This window comes from Pezoporus wallicus, unplaced genomic scaffold (assembly GCF_028554395.1).
Source record: "Pezoporus wallicus isolate ANWC-B61680 ecotype Strahan unplaced genomic scaffold, APGP_CSIRO_Pwel_v1 contig_3817, whole genome shotgun sequence".
NCBI classification, from domain to species: domain Eukaryota; kingdom Metazoa; phylum Chordata; class Aves; order Psittaciformes; family Psittacidae; genus Pezoporus; species Pezoporus wallicus.
The window spans coordinates 14588966-14606444 of NW_026635157.1; the positions used below are offsets into that span (position 1 = coordinate 14588966).

At 35.7% G+C, this 17479-nt stretch overlaps 1 protein-coding gene across 5 annotated transcripts in view; it reads left to right on the forward strand.

Annotated features, from left to right (window-relative positions):
* The first annotated feature begins 273 nt into the window (after positions 1-273).
* Positions 274-17479, forward strand: part of TBC1D32 (TBC1 domain family member 32) — an 83157-nt gene continuing 65951 nt past the window's right edge. For 3 of the 5 annotated variants that reach the window (XR_008972199.1, XM_057409629.1, XM_057409655.1), the window contains exons 1-15: positions 274-413; positions 2738-2892; positions 6676-6837; positions 7769-7946; positions 8538-8609; positions 9787-9912; positions 10811-10889; positions 10994-11094; positions 11179-11240; positions 11725-11869; positions 12600-12659; positions 13353-13452; positions 13721-13858; positions 15190-15282; positions 15525-15667. Coding sequence is in view for 4 of the 5 variants with exons in the window: in XM_057409629.1 (XP_057265612.1) it covers positions 2738-2892; positions 6676-6837; positions 7769-7946; positions 8538-8609; positions 9787-9912; positions 10811-10889; positions 10994-11094; positions 11179-11240; positions 11725-11869; positions 12600-12659; positions 13353-13452; positions 13721-13858; positions 15190-15282; positions 15525-15667 (1614 nt within the window). In the remaining variant the exon portion in view is untranslated. Of the gene's footprint in view, positions 414-789; positions 813-2266; positions 2379-2737; positions 2893-6675; positions 6838-7768; positions 7947-8537; positions 8610-9786; positions 9913-10810; positions 10890-10993; positions 11095-11178; positions 11241-11724; positions 11870-12599; positions 12660-13352; positions 13453-13720; positions 13859-15189; positions 15283-15524; positions 15668-17479 lie in introns of those variants that run through there. The other 2 variants (XM_057409648.1, XM_057409639.1) reach the window with 2 other exon arrangements.

Below are 17479 nucleotides of genomic sequence, written 5' to 3' on the forward strand. Positions count from 1 at the left end.
ACAAACCACCAAGGCACGCTATGAAGCACCGAGAAAGCCAAACGGCCGGTGCACAGCAAACGACGAAGCTTCATGCTCCACAGGGTTGCCGCAGGACCTCTGGGGCTACCACTCTTCCCGCCCCTGTGGCCGGGAAACCCTGCGGCGACCCAGAGTACAGGCGAGGTTTGGAGCCAGCGAGGGCCGACACCTCAGCCTCGCGTTGAGCCAGGACGGCGGCGCGACTTTGCCCCGCAGGCAGGAGTGGAACTAGCGGTGACCTGCAATGGCCCAGCCTTCCCGCGTCCCTCCGGACTCTCGCGATGTTGCTAAGGGCCCTGCGAGAGTCAGCAGCAGGCGCCGCTGGTTGCTAAGGGCCGCCGCCCCGGGAGGCGCACGGCCGCCGGGACGGGGAGGGAAGCCGCTGCCACAAGGTGATTCCCTCCGGCCCGGGCGCTCGGGATGGGGCAGGGGCAGGGGCAGAGGCAGAGGCAGAGGCAGAGGCAGAGGCAGAGGCAGAGGCAGAGACAGAGAGACGGCTGGGTCGTGCACCGTGACGCTGCTTTCCGCAAGCCGCGAGGCCCAGTTGGGCCCCCGGAGCCTGGGGCTGGGCGGAACTGGTCCTGCGGGGCCCTGGGGCCGGGTCGAACCGGGCCGGGCGGAGCGCCCCTCGGAGAGCTCTTGGCAAGCAGCCGCGGTTCTCATCCGGCGCTTGGGGCTGAGCGCGTTCAAGATGCCGTGGCGTACCTCCTCTGTGCTTTTAGAGGTAGCGTTGAGAGAAGGACCTGGTCAGGCTTAGCTTCTCCTAATACTTTAAAAGACAAGCTGCTCTCGTACGTGAGTTGTTAGAAATCTGGTTGCTGCCAAAAACTGATGCGCAGTTGAATGATGATAAAAAATCAAGAGGGGGTGGGAATTCTCACACTACTTTTATGTCTGTTAACTGCTACAGTATGTTTGTTGCTAAAATTACCACTTTCTTTTGTTCAAGCAAAAGCTCGTGCAAAGATAAACGTTGCCCCCAACCTGCTGCTTCTGAATCATCCCATGGGTTTTGGGGCAGGATTTTCAGGTGTGGGACAGTGCTGGGAAAATGAATTTGAACTTGGAAAGACAGCACAAACTGGGTTTAGGGCAAAGTTTTTTAGGGAGAAAACAATAACTTGACTTTTGCCTGGAAACAGAATGGGGGATATGTCTGCAGAGAAAAAACGGCTATAAAAACCTGAACTCAACAGGTCACAAACCTATACAAATTAATTTTAAGATAAATATCTGTGTTGATGATTACAGAAGTCGGATAAGTCTTTTCAAAACAAACTGGAGGTGAAACGGCAGTATTCTTGTTATTTGTCTTTATGAACAATTTAAGTGGGTCTTTGCACTGATTGCCAGCTAGCATCCAGATACTTTATGCTTTTGAAAATGCCTAGTTATACCAAAATACTAAGTGAAGTTTTTGCAGGGGATTAGGATATTACCCAGTGCTAAGGTCAAAATAGAAGGCTTATGAGACTGGTTTATATAGACCTAAAAATGCATTGACTTCGATTAAATATCTTGAGACTCGAAAGAGGGCTGTAAATCAAGGAGTTAAGATTGTTACAAGGGATTTATGTGTGTTTGTTTGTTTGTTTTTTTTAATTTATTTTATTGCAGTTTCTGGTAAGATGATTGAGTTAATGCTGAACTCTGTTTGGTCAAAGTAAAATGTTCAGCAACTGTGCTACTTCTCACAGAGAAGTTAGCTTTCGTAAAGGGGTAATTTTCCAGCTGGTGTTACATGGCCTTGATTGTTTTGTTAGTTAATAGTGTTTAAGTCTGAAGAAGTGATTTATTATATTGTTTCTTTCAAGTGTGCATGTTGTTTATTCAAAGAGAGTCTGATTGACTTTTTAAAATAAAAGTCTCTAAATTAGCCTTCCTCAAATAGACTAGAAATATATAAGCTGGAACTGCCCCTGGGGGTTGAAAGTATTCTTTGGCATATAAAGAAGTTTAAGCAACAAATTTAGGTTAATTAATCCATGACAGAAGTGGATGTTTGGGTGGTGGGGTTTGTTTTTTTTTTTTTTTTCAACCTTTGAAAATTAAGCTGATGGACAGTCTTCTGAACTTGGCAGATGTCTCTAGTTTCTCACTGCTGCTGCTGCTTCTCCCAGGTTTTCCCAGTAGCTGTAGGGTTAAATTGACAGGACTCTTGCCGGGTCATTTTAATTGATTACTGCAGGGAAATGAAACTGTTCTCATTATTCCACCTGGTCCTTGCAAAAGCTGCCAGCACCTTCAGTGATGGGCTGCAGCTCTGAGGAGAAGGATCCAAAAGTCAGAACTGGGTAGTAACAATAGATGAGAAGCAGCTGAGAGACATGTAGAGGTTTCTCATCATCATTACATCTGTAAAAATCGTTTTTTGTTTGTTTTTGTTTTTTTTTTTAAATTATGGTGTAAACTTGTGCCTATTTGATAGGTCCTTAAACAACTACAAAAAGGAATAATCAGTTTTTTCTTAATGCAGTATCTCATTTAAGAATGTTGTACTAAGATAGCTTTATGAAAACTGATTTGGTTATTTTGTTTCCAGTTAGTCTGAAGATAAGCTTTTATCAAATATTTTCTGTCTGTAATTGTGTCTTTTGATAGAATATTTCTTGTTATTTATAACAGGAAAAAAGTGGCAATTTAAGGATTTATGCTTTTCTTAGAATCTTGAGGGGAGGGAGCTCTGAAAACTTGTTACTATGTTTGCTTTATACAGATGTCTTGCTTTACAAGTGAAGATGAAGCTCAGTTACAGTCTATGCTTAGACAGTTGCTACAGAGTGTGAAGGAAAAAATCACTGGAGCCCCATCAGTAGAGCGTGCAGAAGAGATCCTCTTGCACTTGGAGGAAACAGATGAGAATTTTCACAAGTAAAACTATTTTTGCTGTTTTTAATATTTTGAAGGGATGTGAAATGTGTTGAATTATATTATTCCTGGGAAATGCTTACAGTTTATATTGCAGTGTGAATGTGTATGTATTTTTATATATAGGCATTCCTGTCACAAGCCAGCTGTCAAAAGATGCTAAATTAAAGAATGAATTAATTTTGTCAGATTTCTTTTTTGTGTTTTTTTTTTTTTTTCTTTTTCACTCTTGGTAGTATATTTCTAATGTAATAGTAACTCATCAGCTGTTTGTGAGAGGAACTTGCAAAACTGCCTTACTCTAGCCCATTCTGAATGTCCACATGTAATGTACTAAATGCACACGTGAACAGAAGGAAGGAGAAATCCTCACTTAAGGCTGTCGGGCAGTATTTTTGACATCTGCTAGACAATTTTTTTTTAATTTTTTTTTTCCCCTCCCAAAATAAGGTAAAATTTTCAGTAGGCTATTTCCACATTTGATCTGTCTGGCTTATATTACCAAATCCTTCTATATCTTACAGGTAGTTGTTCTTTAATTTATGTTTTGAATAAAGCAGAAATGTGTCCCTGTCACACTCATGTTAAATCAGACATGACAGTGTGACCTCACTTACATGCAATCTAGATTTTTGGAGCCCACACTCCTCTTCCCTTTCCATGGTATTCTAACTTGTTTACTTTTTTACACATGGGAGATTTTTAGGATGCATTTATGATAAGTCAAGAGGCTATCAAGCTGGAATGACTTTGGAGGCATTTTAGTGAAGACCAGAATTTTGGGTACTGATTCCTGAGAAAGCTGATTGCCTGCCAGTTTTGTTTGTTGTGGGTTTGTTTTTTTTGTTTGTTGTTTTTTTTCCCCAAAAGTGGCACAATCTGTGTTCTCTTAAATTTATCTAGTTTTTACCATTACTTTGTCAGTGATAGAAGTTAGGTGAAAATAAATGAAATAGAGCTTATTTATCTAAAATGTTCACTATAATTTTAAAACATTTGTGGCATTGTATCTTCTGAAGATGCTAAATGTTTTAAAATGTATTTTAGCTCAATTTTAATTTGTATTACGAATTGTATCAGCTACCACTTTGTTGGCAGTCTTACTAGGTGACAAGCATCAGATTAAAAAAGGTTAATTAAACACATCAAGTTGAAAATTACATGTAATTTGGAAGGAAAAAAAATGAAACCTCAACAATTTAAAGGAGGATATATGCAGTAAAAAAGTATGAACAACAACAAAAAAAAAGTGAAATTACTTCTGTCAATGTTTCTTCCTCTGAGAATAGCCAGAATGAGGAAGTAAAGCCCACAGCTGATGGAAACAGTGTGTATACAGCTTTCCACTTCAGAACAGTGAAACCATGGCATCTGTTAATCTTTCTGGTATGTTAAAAACTTGGGTCATCCTAAGGATTCTTTGTTTTTATAAGAAAAGCTTTTGACTTTCATTTAATGGAAAACCGAGTGATGCTTTACATGCAGAATGTGAGTATTACTCTGCTGCTGAAATATCTTTCTGGAGGTATTCTAGTCTTGTTCATGACCCATGGCAGTATAGGCTGGTGTTTGTGGAAGGTCAAAGAGACCATGTGGTGGTTTATTAGTAAGACCATTAAGAAACTTTCTCTTTGACCCTTAGCCCATCCATCTACACTGCAAATGTCTTTATCAGTAGTGTGTGCTTTAGGATTGTCCAGTTTGCTAGTTCAGAGCAATATTTTGATGAGCACTCTCTTTGCTTCATGGTTATTTTGCCTCAGAAATTTAATCAGATTCTGAGACCTGCCTTTATCCCTCATTCCCACTATGATGTAGAAAAGAGGGAAGCATGAGATCTTCAGAAAGCTAATAAAAAGGAAAGTTGAATAAAATTAAAAATTTATGTGCAGTGATAGAAATCAGGATTTTAAACTATATAAGTAGCATGTATTCTGTTGTATTTTTTCATTAAAGTCCTACAACTAGTTTTGGGTTTGTTGTTTGGGTTTTTTTTTTGTTTGTTTTCTTTCTCCTCCTGTTTCCCTGGTGCTTCCTTTGTAAACCCTGTTTGATTCCACATGTGAAGAATTAGTTCTGTAATTGCTGAAACACTTATTTGTTACGAAACATTTTTAAGGTGGAAGAATGATGCAGAAGATCAAGGCTACAACATCAAGGAGACACAAACTTAGGGGAATGAATAGTGATGTGATTGCTGTGTATTTCAGGGTGAAGCAGTCACTGCAAAAAATGTATGCCCTGAAAATGTTGCTGTCATAAAACAAATAGGAGAAAGTTTTATGAAAGCTTTTGTTCAGTGGAGAGTCATGTGCAGTTTCATTATTGCAGAAGTAAAAAGACAGCCTCAAAGATAAATGAAATGAAACGTTTGCATCTTTCTTGAGGTGTATTTCTGTTACTTTCATTGAGAATAAAAAGTGATGTAGGAATGGAAATAAGGGGGAGATGGAACTGTTATACCTGATGGAACTTGAGGTAGGTAATGCAGTAAGAAAGTTATGTATCTTGATACGAGACAATATTCGATGCTTATTTTTTATATATATCTTGAATGTAGTCTGTTTATGTATATTCACCCAAGACAGGCAAAAGCTGCTGCCTGTTTTAACAGTTGTTTTTACTTATATTTGCATTTTACAGCTTTGGACTTTGTACCTACATGGTGAACTTTTTATTTGAATTTTTCTCATTCTGTGTTTAGCCAAATTAACACAAAGTAGCTGCACATCTGCGTTTGATGTAATGAAAATGCAATGATGCATAGAAAATACAATGATTCATCTACTGTTTATGTATGTTTACTTTTTTGTGTGTGTTTGTTTGTCTTGTCCTTTGAACAAATTGAAAGACTAACAAAAAAAAGTTTACACATTATGAGCAATATTTTTTAGCAATTTCTGTAGCTAATACAGGGAACCCAGTGATAGTCTCTCTTTTGAAACCCCTGAATGCTTATCCTTTTGTTTAAACTAGTTTCTGTTATTATCTAGTAAGAGCCTTAAGTGCCAATTTCTTTATGTTTGAGACATACATGTAATCACAGAGAGTTAGTTTGAGTACGATCTTCTGTATGTTGTCAGGACATACTGACTTTCATAAACCTTTTAGAAAACCTTCTAGCGTGCTTGTATGCTAGAATTTGTAAATTGTGTTTTCTGTGTTACCTTTCATATGCAATGGCATAAATAGTAATACCAGAAGGATATACTGTAAGGCAGTGTTATATTCAGGATGCCCCAAGTAAGATTCTTGTGGAATTTTAAATTTGGGATTTTTTGATATTCTATGATTTTTGTCTACAAAACCTTAACCTTTTGTCTGAGTAGACTTTTTCATTTAAAAGAAGTGCAAAAGGAAATTAGGAACTATTTCATATTGTAGATTTAAATTGCATTATTAGGGGGATATTCTTCTGTAATTGTGGTGAGACACTGGAAGAGGTAGCCCAGAGAAGCTGTGGCTGCCCCATCCCTGGCAGTGTTCAAGGCCAGGTTGGATGGGGCTTTGGGAAACCTGATCTGTTGGATCATGGCAGGGAGGTTGGAACTAGATGTTCTTTAAGGTCCCTTCCAACCCAAACCATTGTATGGTTGTTTCTGATAATGACCATATTGAAGAAAATCAAACTCTATTGTGTTTTTTTTTTTACACTGATAAAGTCACAAAACCTCACCTTAAAGTAACAAGTCTGCTGGGATGGAAGATAGCACATGTAATGTTGAAAATGTTTGATGGTGAGTTTAAGGAAATCTGTTACATTTTATTATTGTATATTTGTTGCAGCTATGAGTTTGTGAAATACCTTAGGAAATGTATAAATAGCACTGTGGGATCTCTGATTGAAGAAGAAACAGAAAAATGTATTTCTGCTCAAAGTCAGGGTGAAGTATCTGGCTATGACACGCTTGTCCAACATGTTACTAAGAAGACCCGTGAATCAAAAGAGTGAGTATATACATGTAATTCACTTTTTTGTTTCTTCTCGGCCTTTTTCTTCCATTTTCTTTGCAAGAACTTGTTTTGAAAAAATAAATTCTGAAGCAGTGGGTGACAAAAGCGATTCTTTGCTTTCAAAATCCAGTGCTAAGCAGTTCATATATTCCCACCCTACACTGCAATTTGTCTTGCTTCATCTCACTCTGGAATTGAGATTATGATCTATGACCTAAACCTGTTGAATTTATTATGAACCAAAGATGCTTCTTCAGTGCTGTCCATGTAATGAACATACCAAAGAACTGGTATGCATACCAACTGTCTATAATCATCCAAGATTTTTTGACTCAGGCTGTCAAATGGCTAGTAGTAAGTAGATGTGCAAAACAACATATTACCACAGGGGTCTATAGTCCAGATTAGTTGCCTTTGAACACTGTATTTAGTAAAGAAGCCGTAAATGGGAAAAAAAAAGCTCTGTGAGTACCAGTTATTTTTTTTTTTCTCAGTCATCTCTTCCCTACCAACTTTATTCACATTCCCATGGGTATTAAAATAACTATTCCTTGGAATACAGAGGCTGGTAGCAATCTTACTGAATTTTCATGCTTTGTATTTCGAATTTGCATAGGCAAATAATTGCTGTGATTCTTTAAAGCAGTGGTCTGTAGTGCTTATGAGATGGATTTTAGTATATACAGCTGTTATTTCTAGGAAATATGTAAAACCTCAAAAATATAGTAATCTTAAACATTTAAGGTACATATATCTTTTGTTGCTCATTTTGGATTTGCATTTGCTTTTCATTCATTTCTGTAAATTCACTGAGTTTGGGTCTATGTAACATTATAGCATATTCAGTTACTCATGATTTAGAGGTGTTTTTTTTTAATTGGGGGTTCTTATGCTCTTTAATATTAAAATAATTTTTACTTTGAAGATACAGAGAAATGATGCATGCCTTGAAGAATGTCATGATGGTTGTGGTAGAATCTTTGATTAACAAGTTTGAAGAAGATCGGATACATAATAAGGAGCTGGATAATAAAACAAAGAAAGAACGTCGGAGTGGCTATTACACAGACAACTGTTCCGACAGTGACTCCTCACTCAACCAAGTACAATGTGTTTTCTCTCTTACGAAATAAGCATGATACTGCAAAATTGTTCAGTTTGTTGGTGGAGACTGAAAGCAACTGTATATATCCCAAGACTGATTAATTACCTTTCTCTCACACTGAAATACTAAGCATATGCTAGCTATCTAACCTTTAGATAGCATATGCTAGATGAGATTAATATGATGGCCATATGCTCTAAAGTACAGATGCAAGTACTGCAGATAAAAAGATAAAATAATGGTAAAAGCAATACGTCATCTAAATTTTTGTGATTTTACTTCTGCAATTTATTTCCAGAGTACTGCGCTAAGATATATTGCTTACTGAAAGAATTATTACAAGGGATTTTATGAAGATAGAGGAAACTTTAAAGCAAAGTAAACTATGTAACAGTAATTCTGTTGCTGTAAATTTAACTTTGGACAAATGGCAGAAGACATTTAGAATGTTGATTTTAATGTTAAATTAATATAAATGTTGAAGTTCAATTATTAAAAGTAAATTAGATATCAGAAAGAGGGATGATTTTAATCTTCTGCTGTTCAGTTTAATGAAATATACTAATGATCATTGTATAATATATTACAGAGTTATACGTTCTTGAGTCAAGAGCAATTGCAGCTGCTTGTAGAAAGGCTTGACCCTATTCAGCCTACGGAAGTAAGTTTAAAAGCAGAAATAAAATGTTAATGATGAATATTTATGGCATATTGGAAAACAGACTATGTACATAAGAGTTTATATGTACCTAAGTGGAATCTTGTCTTTGTTGGTTTGTATCTCTTGGCTTCAGTGCAGCAGCAACTGCTCTGCAGTGCAGTATTTCATTGTTCATAACCATGTGCTTCAAAAACTAGTGTTGTATCAAGTATCTGTCTTGTTTTGTTTTGTTGGGAGTTTATGTGTCTATAGATGGGCATTTATAGTTTGGAAAAGGTTGTTCTGTCTGAGATAAAGTTATTGAAGCTTATTTTCCTGTATATGTGTCCCTTGTCCTTGGTAACTTTCATGTTGTCCTTTGTGTTACCTCCTGCTGATTTGCTAACAAGCTACTGCCAGAGGGAATATATAAAGTCCAAGTTAGGTTTGCTTTCCTGTCAGTGGCAGTACTAATTTGGGTCTCTAACTGTCAATCGGTACCAGCTGCTGATATTTTTGAAGCTTTTAGAAGCATCATTTTGAGAATGCTGTCTCAATAACATTTGGGATTGTCTGCCAGTTGAAAAATGCATGGTAGGTTGGGATTGGTATAAACATTGTGATCAAGTTTTGTTAGAAAACCATGTAGAAAGACTGATACTATTAAATATTGTTAAAATTTCCAGTTTGTTTCAGTAATATGAAATGAATTACTAGAGATTACAGTTGTCTACAAACAGAAAGAAAAAGTTATTTGAAATTATTTAGATTATAATGCTGATGAAATTCGGCAGTAAAACAGTGTCTTAATAACTCTGTTTCCAATGTATTGATGTTTTGGAGAGCTGCTGGGCACATTTGTGTTATTTGGTGATAGTTCCTATATACCCTGATAAAAACGTATCTGAGTACAAGCAGAAAGTAGAACATAATCTTTGCACCCAGCATTGAAAACTTACATGAAATAGTTTTGTTACTTCTTCAAATATGTGCTTTTTTTTTTTTAAACCTTATCTCAGTGATACAGTGTTTTGCCTAAATTGCTATAAAAATGTAGCAGAAGGTAACTATTCTGGAATTCCTTATCTGTTGTACAGCTGGGTCCTGTTCCTTCCTTCCTCCAAATTATATTGTAAATTAAATATTTGAGAGGTTGTTGTGAATGGATTTGTGGTGTTTATCTTTCTGACCACATCAGGTTCGCCAAGAAGCATTGCAGACACTGTGCTTTGCCCCTCCTTCTGATATACTGAACTCTGAGACTTGGCCAAATCTGCGTAAGCATCTGACGATGTGTCTGTCAGATCCTGATGCTGCATTCAGTGTAAGCTAATGTTCTGTATTTAGTTATCACATGTGTAGCCATAGTAGAGAGTACTGAAGAGGTCTCAGAAGTTAAATATATGTTATGAGTAGTCCAGCAGTGTCCGAAGACATTTTCTTATTTATGTGTCACAAACTCTTTTTGAAGTAAAAGAACTGTATGATATCAGTAGGTCTTAATTTAAAGCATTACAACAGGATTTCAATATTTCAAATTTCAAAATATTTAGAGACTGGAATACTCGTGAATCTTTTAATGGGAATGAAGAGGTTTGAATATCTTTTAGCAGACATGTAAAAATAAAAGTTGACAAAATTCTTCTGTAAAACATGCTATGTTAATATTTCCTATTTAAGTCAGGTATGTGCTCCATGGTGAAAATGATAGGTGGTAATATTACACAGGCCCTGATGAGGAAAAAACATAGCAGCTACTTAAACTGCTTTTAGATTATTTATTATGCCAATTAAGTGTTTTTTTTAAATTTCTTTGAATTTTAAAGTGATTACCAAATTAATAGGAAAGCTGCTGTCATGTACTTCTCTGTCATCGTAGAAAGTATACAGTTTCTTTTAAAACAGTGCTAGTTACAAGTCACTGGTATATTTAATAACATAAAAACATTAATGCTAATGGAAAAGTACAGCAGAATACCCTGATCTAGTTATTTGTATTGTAGTGAGACTTTGGTGCTGTCAGTTAAAGTATTCAAATAAAATTTCCTTTAGACTGGAGGTTTCTGTTGTCCGAACCTGTGTATTTGTATGAACTATGCTTAACATCTGTGGATCTCAGAGCTATATATGTTAAGAATAATGCCACTACATATTGATTATTGTGCAATAATAATATACAGTTACATGACTATTTAATACATTGCTTGCTTTTTCTCCCTTAGGAGAAAATTCTTAGGTTCTATGCAAAAGCCTTTTCTTCTTCTCCATTTAATATGACAAGAGATGTGTATACAAGCTTAGGTATGTACATTTAATTATATTTAAGACTTAATGATTTGTGTGCAGTATAGTCTGTATCACTACTAGTTTCATGGAGGTTTTTTTTTTTTTCTCTTGTTTTTTAGCAAAACACTTGGAGTTCTATTTTCTTTCTGGAGAATATTCTCTCCGTATTTCAGCTGGTCTGGATGTATCTAACCCAGATATAGATCGTTTACTTAGAAAGGTATAAATAAATTCTCTACCTTTTTTTATCATTACTAAAACTTCATGCATTATTTCTTTTTATATTTTAATAATTATGTTTCAGGTCCGCCTTTTAAATGAGTACCAGAAGGAAGCTCCGTCTTCCTGGATTCGGCATCCAGAAAAGTATGTTACCTGCAAAAATCTGTCACTGTTTCTTAATTTAATGACTTCTGACATACAATTAGATGCATGTAATTGCTTAGTAAAGGGTTAATTACAAGACACATAATGACTGGTCAGTGGTGTAATAGTGAAGTTATATAGGAGTAGTCACGGGTCATATTAAGCTGCATATTTAGCTTTTGAAATGTTGCAGGTGTTTTTTAACAAAAATAATTTGGATGTTTTAAGAAGTGACAAGTGTAGTAGTTGGTACTTACAAAACATGAAATAATTTAGGAGAATGCATGAGTATGTTAATATTAGTTTTATTCATGATAATACAGAGAATGAATATTCTTACAAGATCAAGTTAAAGATGATGTTGATATTTATGATTTATCTGAACAGCAAGGTTTTACAAGATTTTTTTTTCCCTGGGTATTACTGGTAGAAGGATTTATGTAATTTTTGATTTCTGCTAATTTTTTTCTATTTGTGTCATAAGGTACATGGAAGAAGTAGTAGATGCTACCTTCTCACTTTTGTCAGTAATCCATGAGCCTACTCATCCTGCCTCTCCAGATGTTTTGAGTCCAGTCTACTTCTTGGCCTTGCTAGATATCAAAGCAGTATGGTTTAAAAAGTGGACGGTAAGCAAAAAATCTCCAACCCAACAATCCATGACTTGTTCATGTCCGACATGTATTTTGAAAAGTTTGATTTATGACTGTTGCTATCACAGATCCATTGTGTCCTGATAACAGCCTATAATGAGCACTGTAATTAAGGAAGTCTGTTTTTTTTTTTTCAGGCATTTATGGCCTTTGCCCTTTAATGCTACTGTCTCCTTCCGTTTCTATTCAGTCAATAGTTTTCATAAGATTTCTGAGAATTTACTGCACTTAGTGACTTCAGTCCCTTTTGTCATGATTGACTGACAGCCATCAAAAGATAAAAGTATTTTTCTGGAAGAAATGATGAGTATGAAACTACAGTTACCTATATCATACACCCCACACAACTTGCTAAACTCCAGAGGACATTTGAGCTTTTTCCACCCTACCATGTTTAAAATAGTTTATAGTATAGTTTAGGATTTACATGGCTATGCCAAAGCATTAACCTAACATTTCAATGTGGTTATTGCTTACTGTGTGTTCTGCTACATATTTTTTTAATGATGGTTTTTTTGTCATCCTAAATGTACTGCAAACAAAAGACTCAGTTGAGTATAATTTGGTTTACACAATCTGGAGTTCAATACATTGAATATGTACTGTGCATGGGATTCCTAATAGAATAGAATTAGAGATAATTTTACTTTTTAATTAAAAAATAAACATGTTTGAAGTTGACATCAGGTTGTCTTTGTCATTTTAGCATGCATATTACAGCAGAGCAGTGGTACTTAGGCTTTTGGAAAAGAAATACAAATCATTGGTAAGTATTTCCCAAGGTAAATTTATCTGTAACTTTATCTGGAACTTCCTGCTCTTCACATTGTGGTTTGAATATGTGTTTTTCTTTTTTCTGTTTTGTCAGAGCTATTCCATGTTGTTTAGCTAGATAAGCCTTTTGGATTTTCAAAATTTATTTTTAAATTCTTTTTGCTTAAATTACTTACTGTTAAATGCAAAGAAGGGTATGTGACCAGCTCTGAGTAAGAGGAAATTTGGATGTTTTATAGCAGGTGTTTAATTAGGATTATTATTTCTTAATTCCTGTATAAAACAGCAATGGTGGATGAAAAAACATCATGAAACCTCTATTCTGAATTTGGGTTTTTTGATGGGCGTAAACTAAAAAATCACCATTGTGTTCTTAAAGTTGTGATACAAAGCATTAAGGATTCAAAGATAAACTGAGAAAACATCTTTAGTAATGGAGGTGTTAATCCTGTCACATATTCTGTATGGGCAGTTCTCTTCAGTGGGATGGAACTGTCATTTGTGTCAGTAAGACCAATGTAAAATTTTGCCTCCTGTTGGTTAACCCATCCAAAGCACTGAAACATGAGGTATTTGCTGTGAAGTGGCTGTTCAGGTTCTTGTGTTAAAGGACAGTACTTGGATACAAGAGAGAATGATGTTGTAAAATATCAGGTATTTTATTATTTTGTGCTTTTCTTCACAGATTAATGCAGCTGTCCAGCAATGTCTTGATTATTTTGAATCTTGCAAGGCACGAGTTAATAAAAATTCCAGTGTGAGTGACTTCTCCCATCAGTATTGTAGTGAGTATCTTTGCATGTACATCCACATTCTCTAGGTCTTTGAGTATGCTACCTCAAGAGGAAGACATTTTATCTGTTCTTTTACTTCCCAAAATATTGTATGTGTGTCTTTTGAGAGAGAACTAATAGCAGTGATTAAGTAACAGCAGTTACTTAAGCTGTCTGTCTTTATATACAAAATGATCCATATTATGTTGCAGGTAATAGTTAGGTATTGTGAAGTAAACGAAAAGAATCAAGTTCTAATTTTTTTTTTTTATTGCTAAAGGTGATGAGAAAAACTTTTCTTACACTGGACAAGAACTGCAGTATGTCTATTTTGTTCATTCACTGTGCCTTTTAGGAAGATTGTTGATATATAAGCAAGGCCAAAATCTCTTTCCAGTACAGCTGAAAAATAAAAAAGGTAAGAGGAGGGCTGAGGAAAATGGGAGCTGTTGGGAAACACTTTATCCATACTTGATAGGCTTCTACTGCACCATTGTGGACATTATAGGACAGTACTCTGTTCAGTAATTCTGTGCCTGGAAACCTTTCTTAAAAGATGGTATGGGTAACTTTGAGCATCAACACAGTTTCTTTGATGGATGTGGTTGAATAGATTGCTTTTTGTCCTTATGTTTAATGTGTTAATTTCATGTGGAAGGAGTTGGATTCGTATGGGATTCAGTCTTTCTAGGTATGAATAATAACTTCTGTTGAACTATCAATATAATTGGTTGGAGGAGAGACATATCCAGGGACCAGAACTGTTTTTCAGGTGTGAAAACCAGTCTTTCAAACTAATTGTGCATTAAAAAGGATTGCTCTGAGTTTAATGTATTAATAAAAACAATGGTAGAGGAAAAGGTGGTACCTGTGGAACAGATGAGTTAATGAGGACAGAAGGTAAGAGATGGAAAAGCTGTTGCGAAATTTGCATTGTGCAGGGTTGGCAAATACAAGTGTTTGAGGATTGTAGTGTTCCATTACATTAATATCTCTATTAATTCAGTGTAGAATTCAAAACAATACTGTATACTAATTCTGAGGTGTTTGAAGGTATTTTTTCCTTCTGGTTTGAGGATCAGGACTTAACAGATCCAACAGAGCAGTTGTGAGGAAGAAACATCTAATAAAAGGCTTTTGTCATTTCCCTGTACAAGACTATTCAAGCAGTGATCCATTGGTGATGTTTGTTTTTTTTTTCCCTTTCCCCTACAAAAGTAACAATCTCAGTCTTCTTAAGTGTCCTTCTCAGCCTCGTAGATAGCAATGATTTCCTCACAAATTGTCTGATTTATTAGCATAATTACATTAAACTTGGAGCAATAGTTCCCAACCTACATTTAGCTACACATTTTTGTTTCAGACCTGAGGAAGAGTTGTCTGGCAGCTTGTCTCTTTTCCAGTTGCTTCGCTTAATCCAGTTGCAAGGTAGCGCTTTGTCCTACAGCTGTGTATATTCAGTATTCTCAAATGTTTGCTGCCGTTTTTTTATTTTTTATTTTTTTATGGAAGACTTGGTAAAATTACAATTGGCTAAATTGGGAGCAAGATGAAGGCTTCTAAACTGATCATGAAATACTTTGGTAGAATCCCAGGGGCGTGCATGTCATTTACCAATTGTATATATGTTGTTTTCCTCAATATAGCAAGAAATTGTTTACCATATATTTACAAAATCCATTTTATTTGTGAAATTAAAAGTTGCACATTAATTTGCAGAGTACCTCCTTTTTTTTTTTTTTTAAATAGATCGTGTATCCATAACTGATCTGTTGGTATTGTTTACTCAGCTTATTTATTACTCTCCAAGTTACCCGAAGACAGCTTTGGCAGGGCATACAGGTAAATGCTTGATTTTTCATATCTACTAATGATAATGAGGCACCTGGTAACTTCTTGTGCAGTTTTTAATTTGGGTCTGTTATTTGTGAAGATTTTTCTTTTCCCTTTTCCCTGTACCTTTCTTTCTGTTCTCTGTGTTAAATCAGTACTTAGGAAAATGGTAATTCAGAAGCATGTATATAAGCCATACAGATATGTCTGCGTAAGCTAAAATATAAATAAATACTTCTTGTGTTCACCAGACAATTATTCTCCAGCAAGTCTTGTTATGGAGATTCTGCAAGTTTTTTGTGATCAGACAGGATGTGCTGCTGAATGTTTATATACAGATGCAGTGATAGATGCCCTGCTTCATCCTGTTCAAAGTGTACTGAGTGGCACAGAGGTTTGTAGAAATCTTACAAATAATTTCTAAATCTATACAATATTACATTTTTCTGTATTTTCAATGTATAAGATCCATATGGTCAAATCGTAACTTCTGTAGTATTTTCTGCATTTGCTGTTATAGTATGCCTTAAATAGCAAAGACTGTCATAATGATTGGTCTGACAAACTTGGCTTTCTTGAAATCATATGAATAGTAGAAAAAAAATCTGCTGTGCTGAGACTGTTCCCTCAGGAAAATCATATAGCTTAATTTTTTTTTTTTTCCCTTCTGATGTCTTTTGGATATTTCTTGGGTGCTTATTTACTCTTATCTGCTATTTAAAAGGCATCATACATTTATTTCTTTTTAATTCAGATGGCAGCTTGAAGCAAAGTATTCTTAATAATAGTATATGTAAAATATGTAATTCTTCATGGAAAAATATTACTTTCTGAATTGGTAAAAGCAAGGTTATTTTTTTTTGTTGTTGTTGCCTTTTTCTAAAACATTTCTGTAAGAATTGTGAAAATGTTGGGAAACATTACCTCTAGGTGTTTAAAAGTTAAGTTATTGTTTCAGATTGTCCTATTATTTTTGTTTTGACTGAGATGCTTTAATTGATCTAGGTAGCTGTAAGTCTCAAGAAAAAAGGTCTGAAATGACTGTGGACGAGCCTGACCTGTCTCGCATAACGAGACTTTGAGAGAAATGAATGCTGAGAATTTCTGAATTTATTTCCTGAGACTCATGCTTGCAAAGAGTCTGGGTCCCCAGCTTAAATACCTCAGCTAGGTTCTTGAAGTTGAATTTTGTGAGAATCCGTCTAATTATATTTTCAGAGCAGCTTGTTTGTTTTTCAGAAAAGATTCTTCATAATAATTCCCCAAAACATTTTTACCTATACAGAAATATTCCAGTGCTGTTTCAAAAGTGTAAACAAGGAATTTCCAAGTAAATATTTTAAAGTATGTATTTGCAAGTGAATGTAGGGATAGGACAAGGGGGAATGGCTTTAAACTGGAAGAGGGTAGATGTAGATTAGAGTTCTTTATTGTGAAAAAAATTCCTTAGTGTGAGGGCAATGAAACGCCAGAACAGGTTGCCCAGGGAAGCTGTGGCTGCCACATCCTTGTAAGTGTTCAAGGCCAGGTTGGATGGGACTTTGAGCAACCTGGCCTATTGGAAGGTGACCCTTCCTGTGGCAGGGGGATTGGAACTAGATGAGCTTTGAGGTCCCTTCCAACCAAAACCATTCTATTATTCTGTGAAGCTTAAAACCGTAGTCCTGCAAAAACTTGATCGTGTAAATAATTTAGCTCTTCTGTGTGTATCTGTACTGAATACAGTAGCATTATTCATACATTTCGTTATAAGCTTATCTATGGATCCTTTTGCAAGATTAATATTTTAAGTTGTCTTGTTTTTACCATACTTTGCAAAAATTTAGTGCAATTTTTTTCAAGTAGGCTGAGCCTGCGAATACTTTGGACACAGTCAAAAACCGTACAAAGGCAATACTTCATTGATTTGCTGTGATGGAGTCTGTAGTCATATGGTACGCTAAAGAATATGCACTGTAACCTTTATTATACATTAGTAATTAAAAAAGAAAACATTTTAATATTTAACAGTTTCTCATTTTCATTTTTTTTTGTTTCTGTCATGCTCAGCTGTCTCTTGTAGGTAGATGAACTCAACAAATGGTAAACCCTCCTGTGACTTGATAACCGGTCTGTTTAAAAAAAACAGGTCATGTGTAGGAATACTTAATGCACAGTAGCAGTAGTAGATTGGTTATGTGTTATGAATCTGGAATATGTCATATCT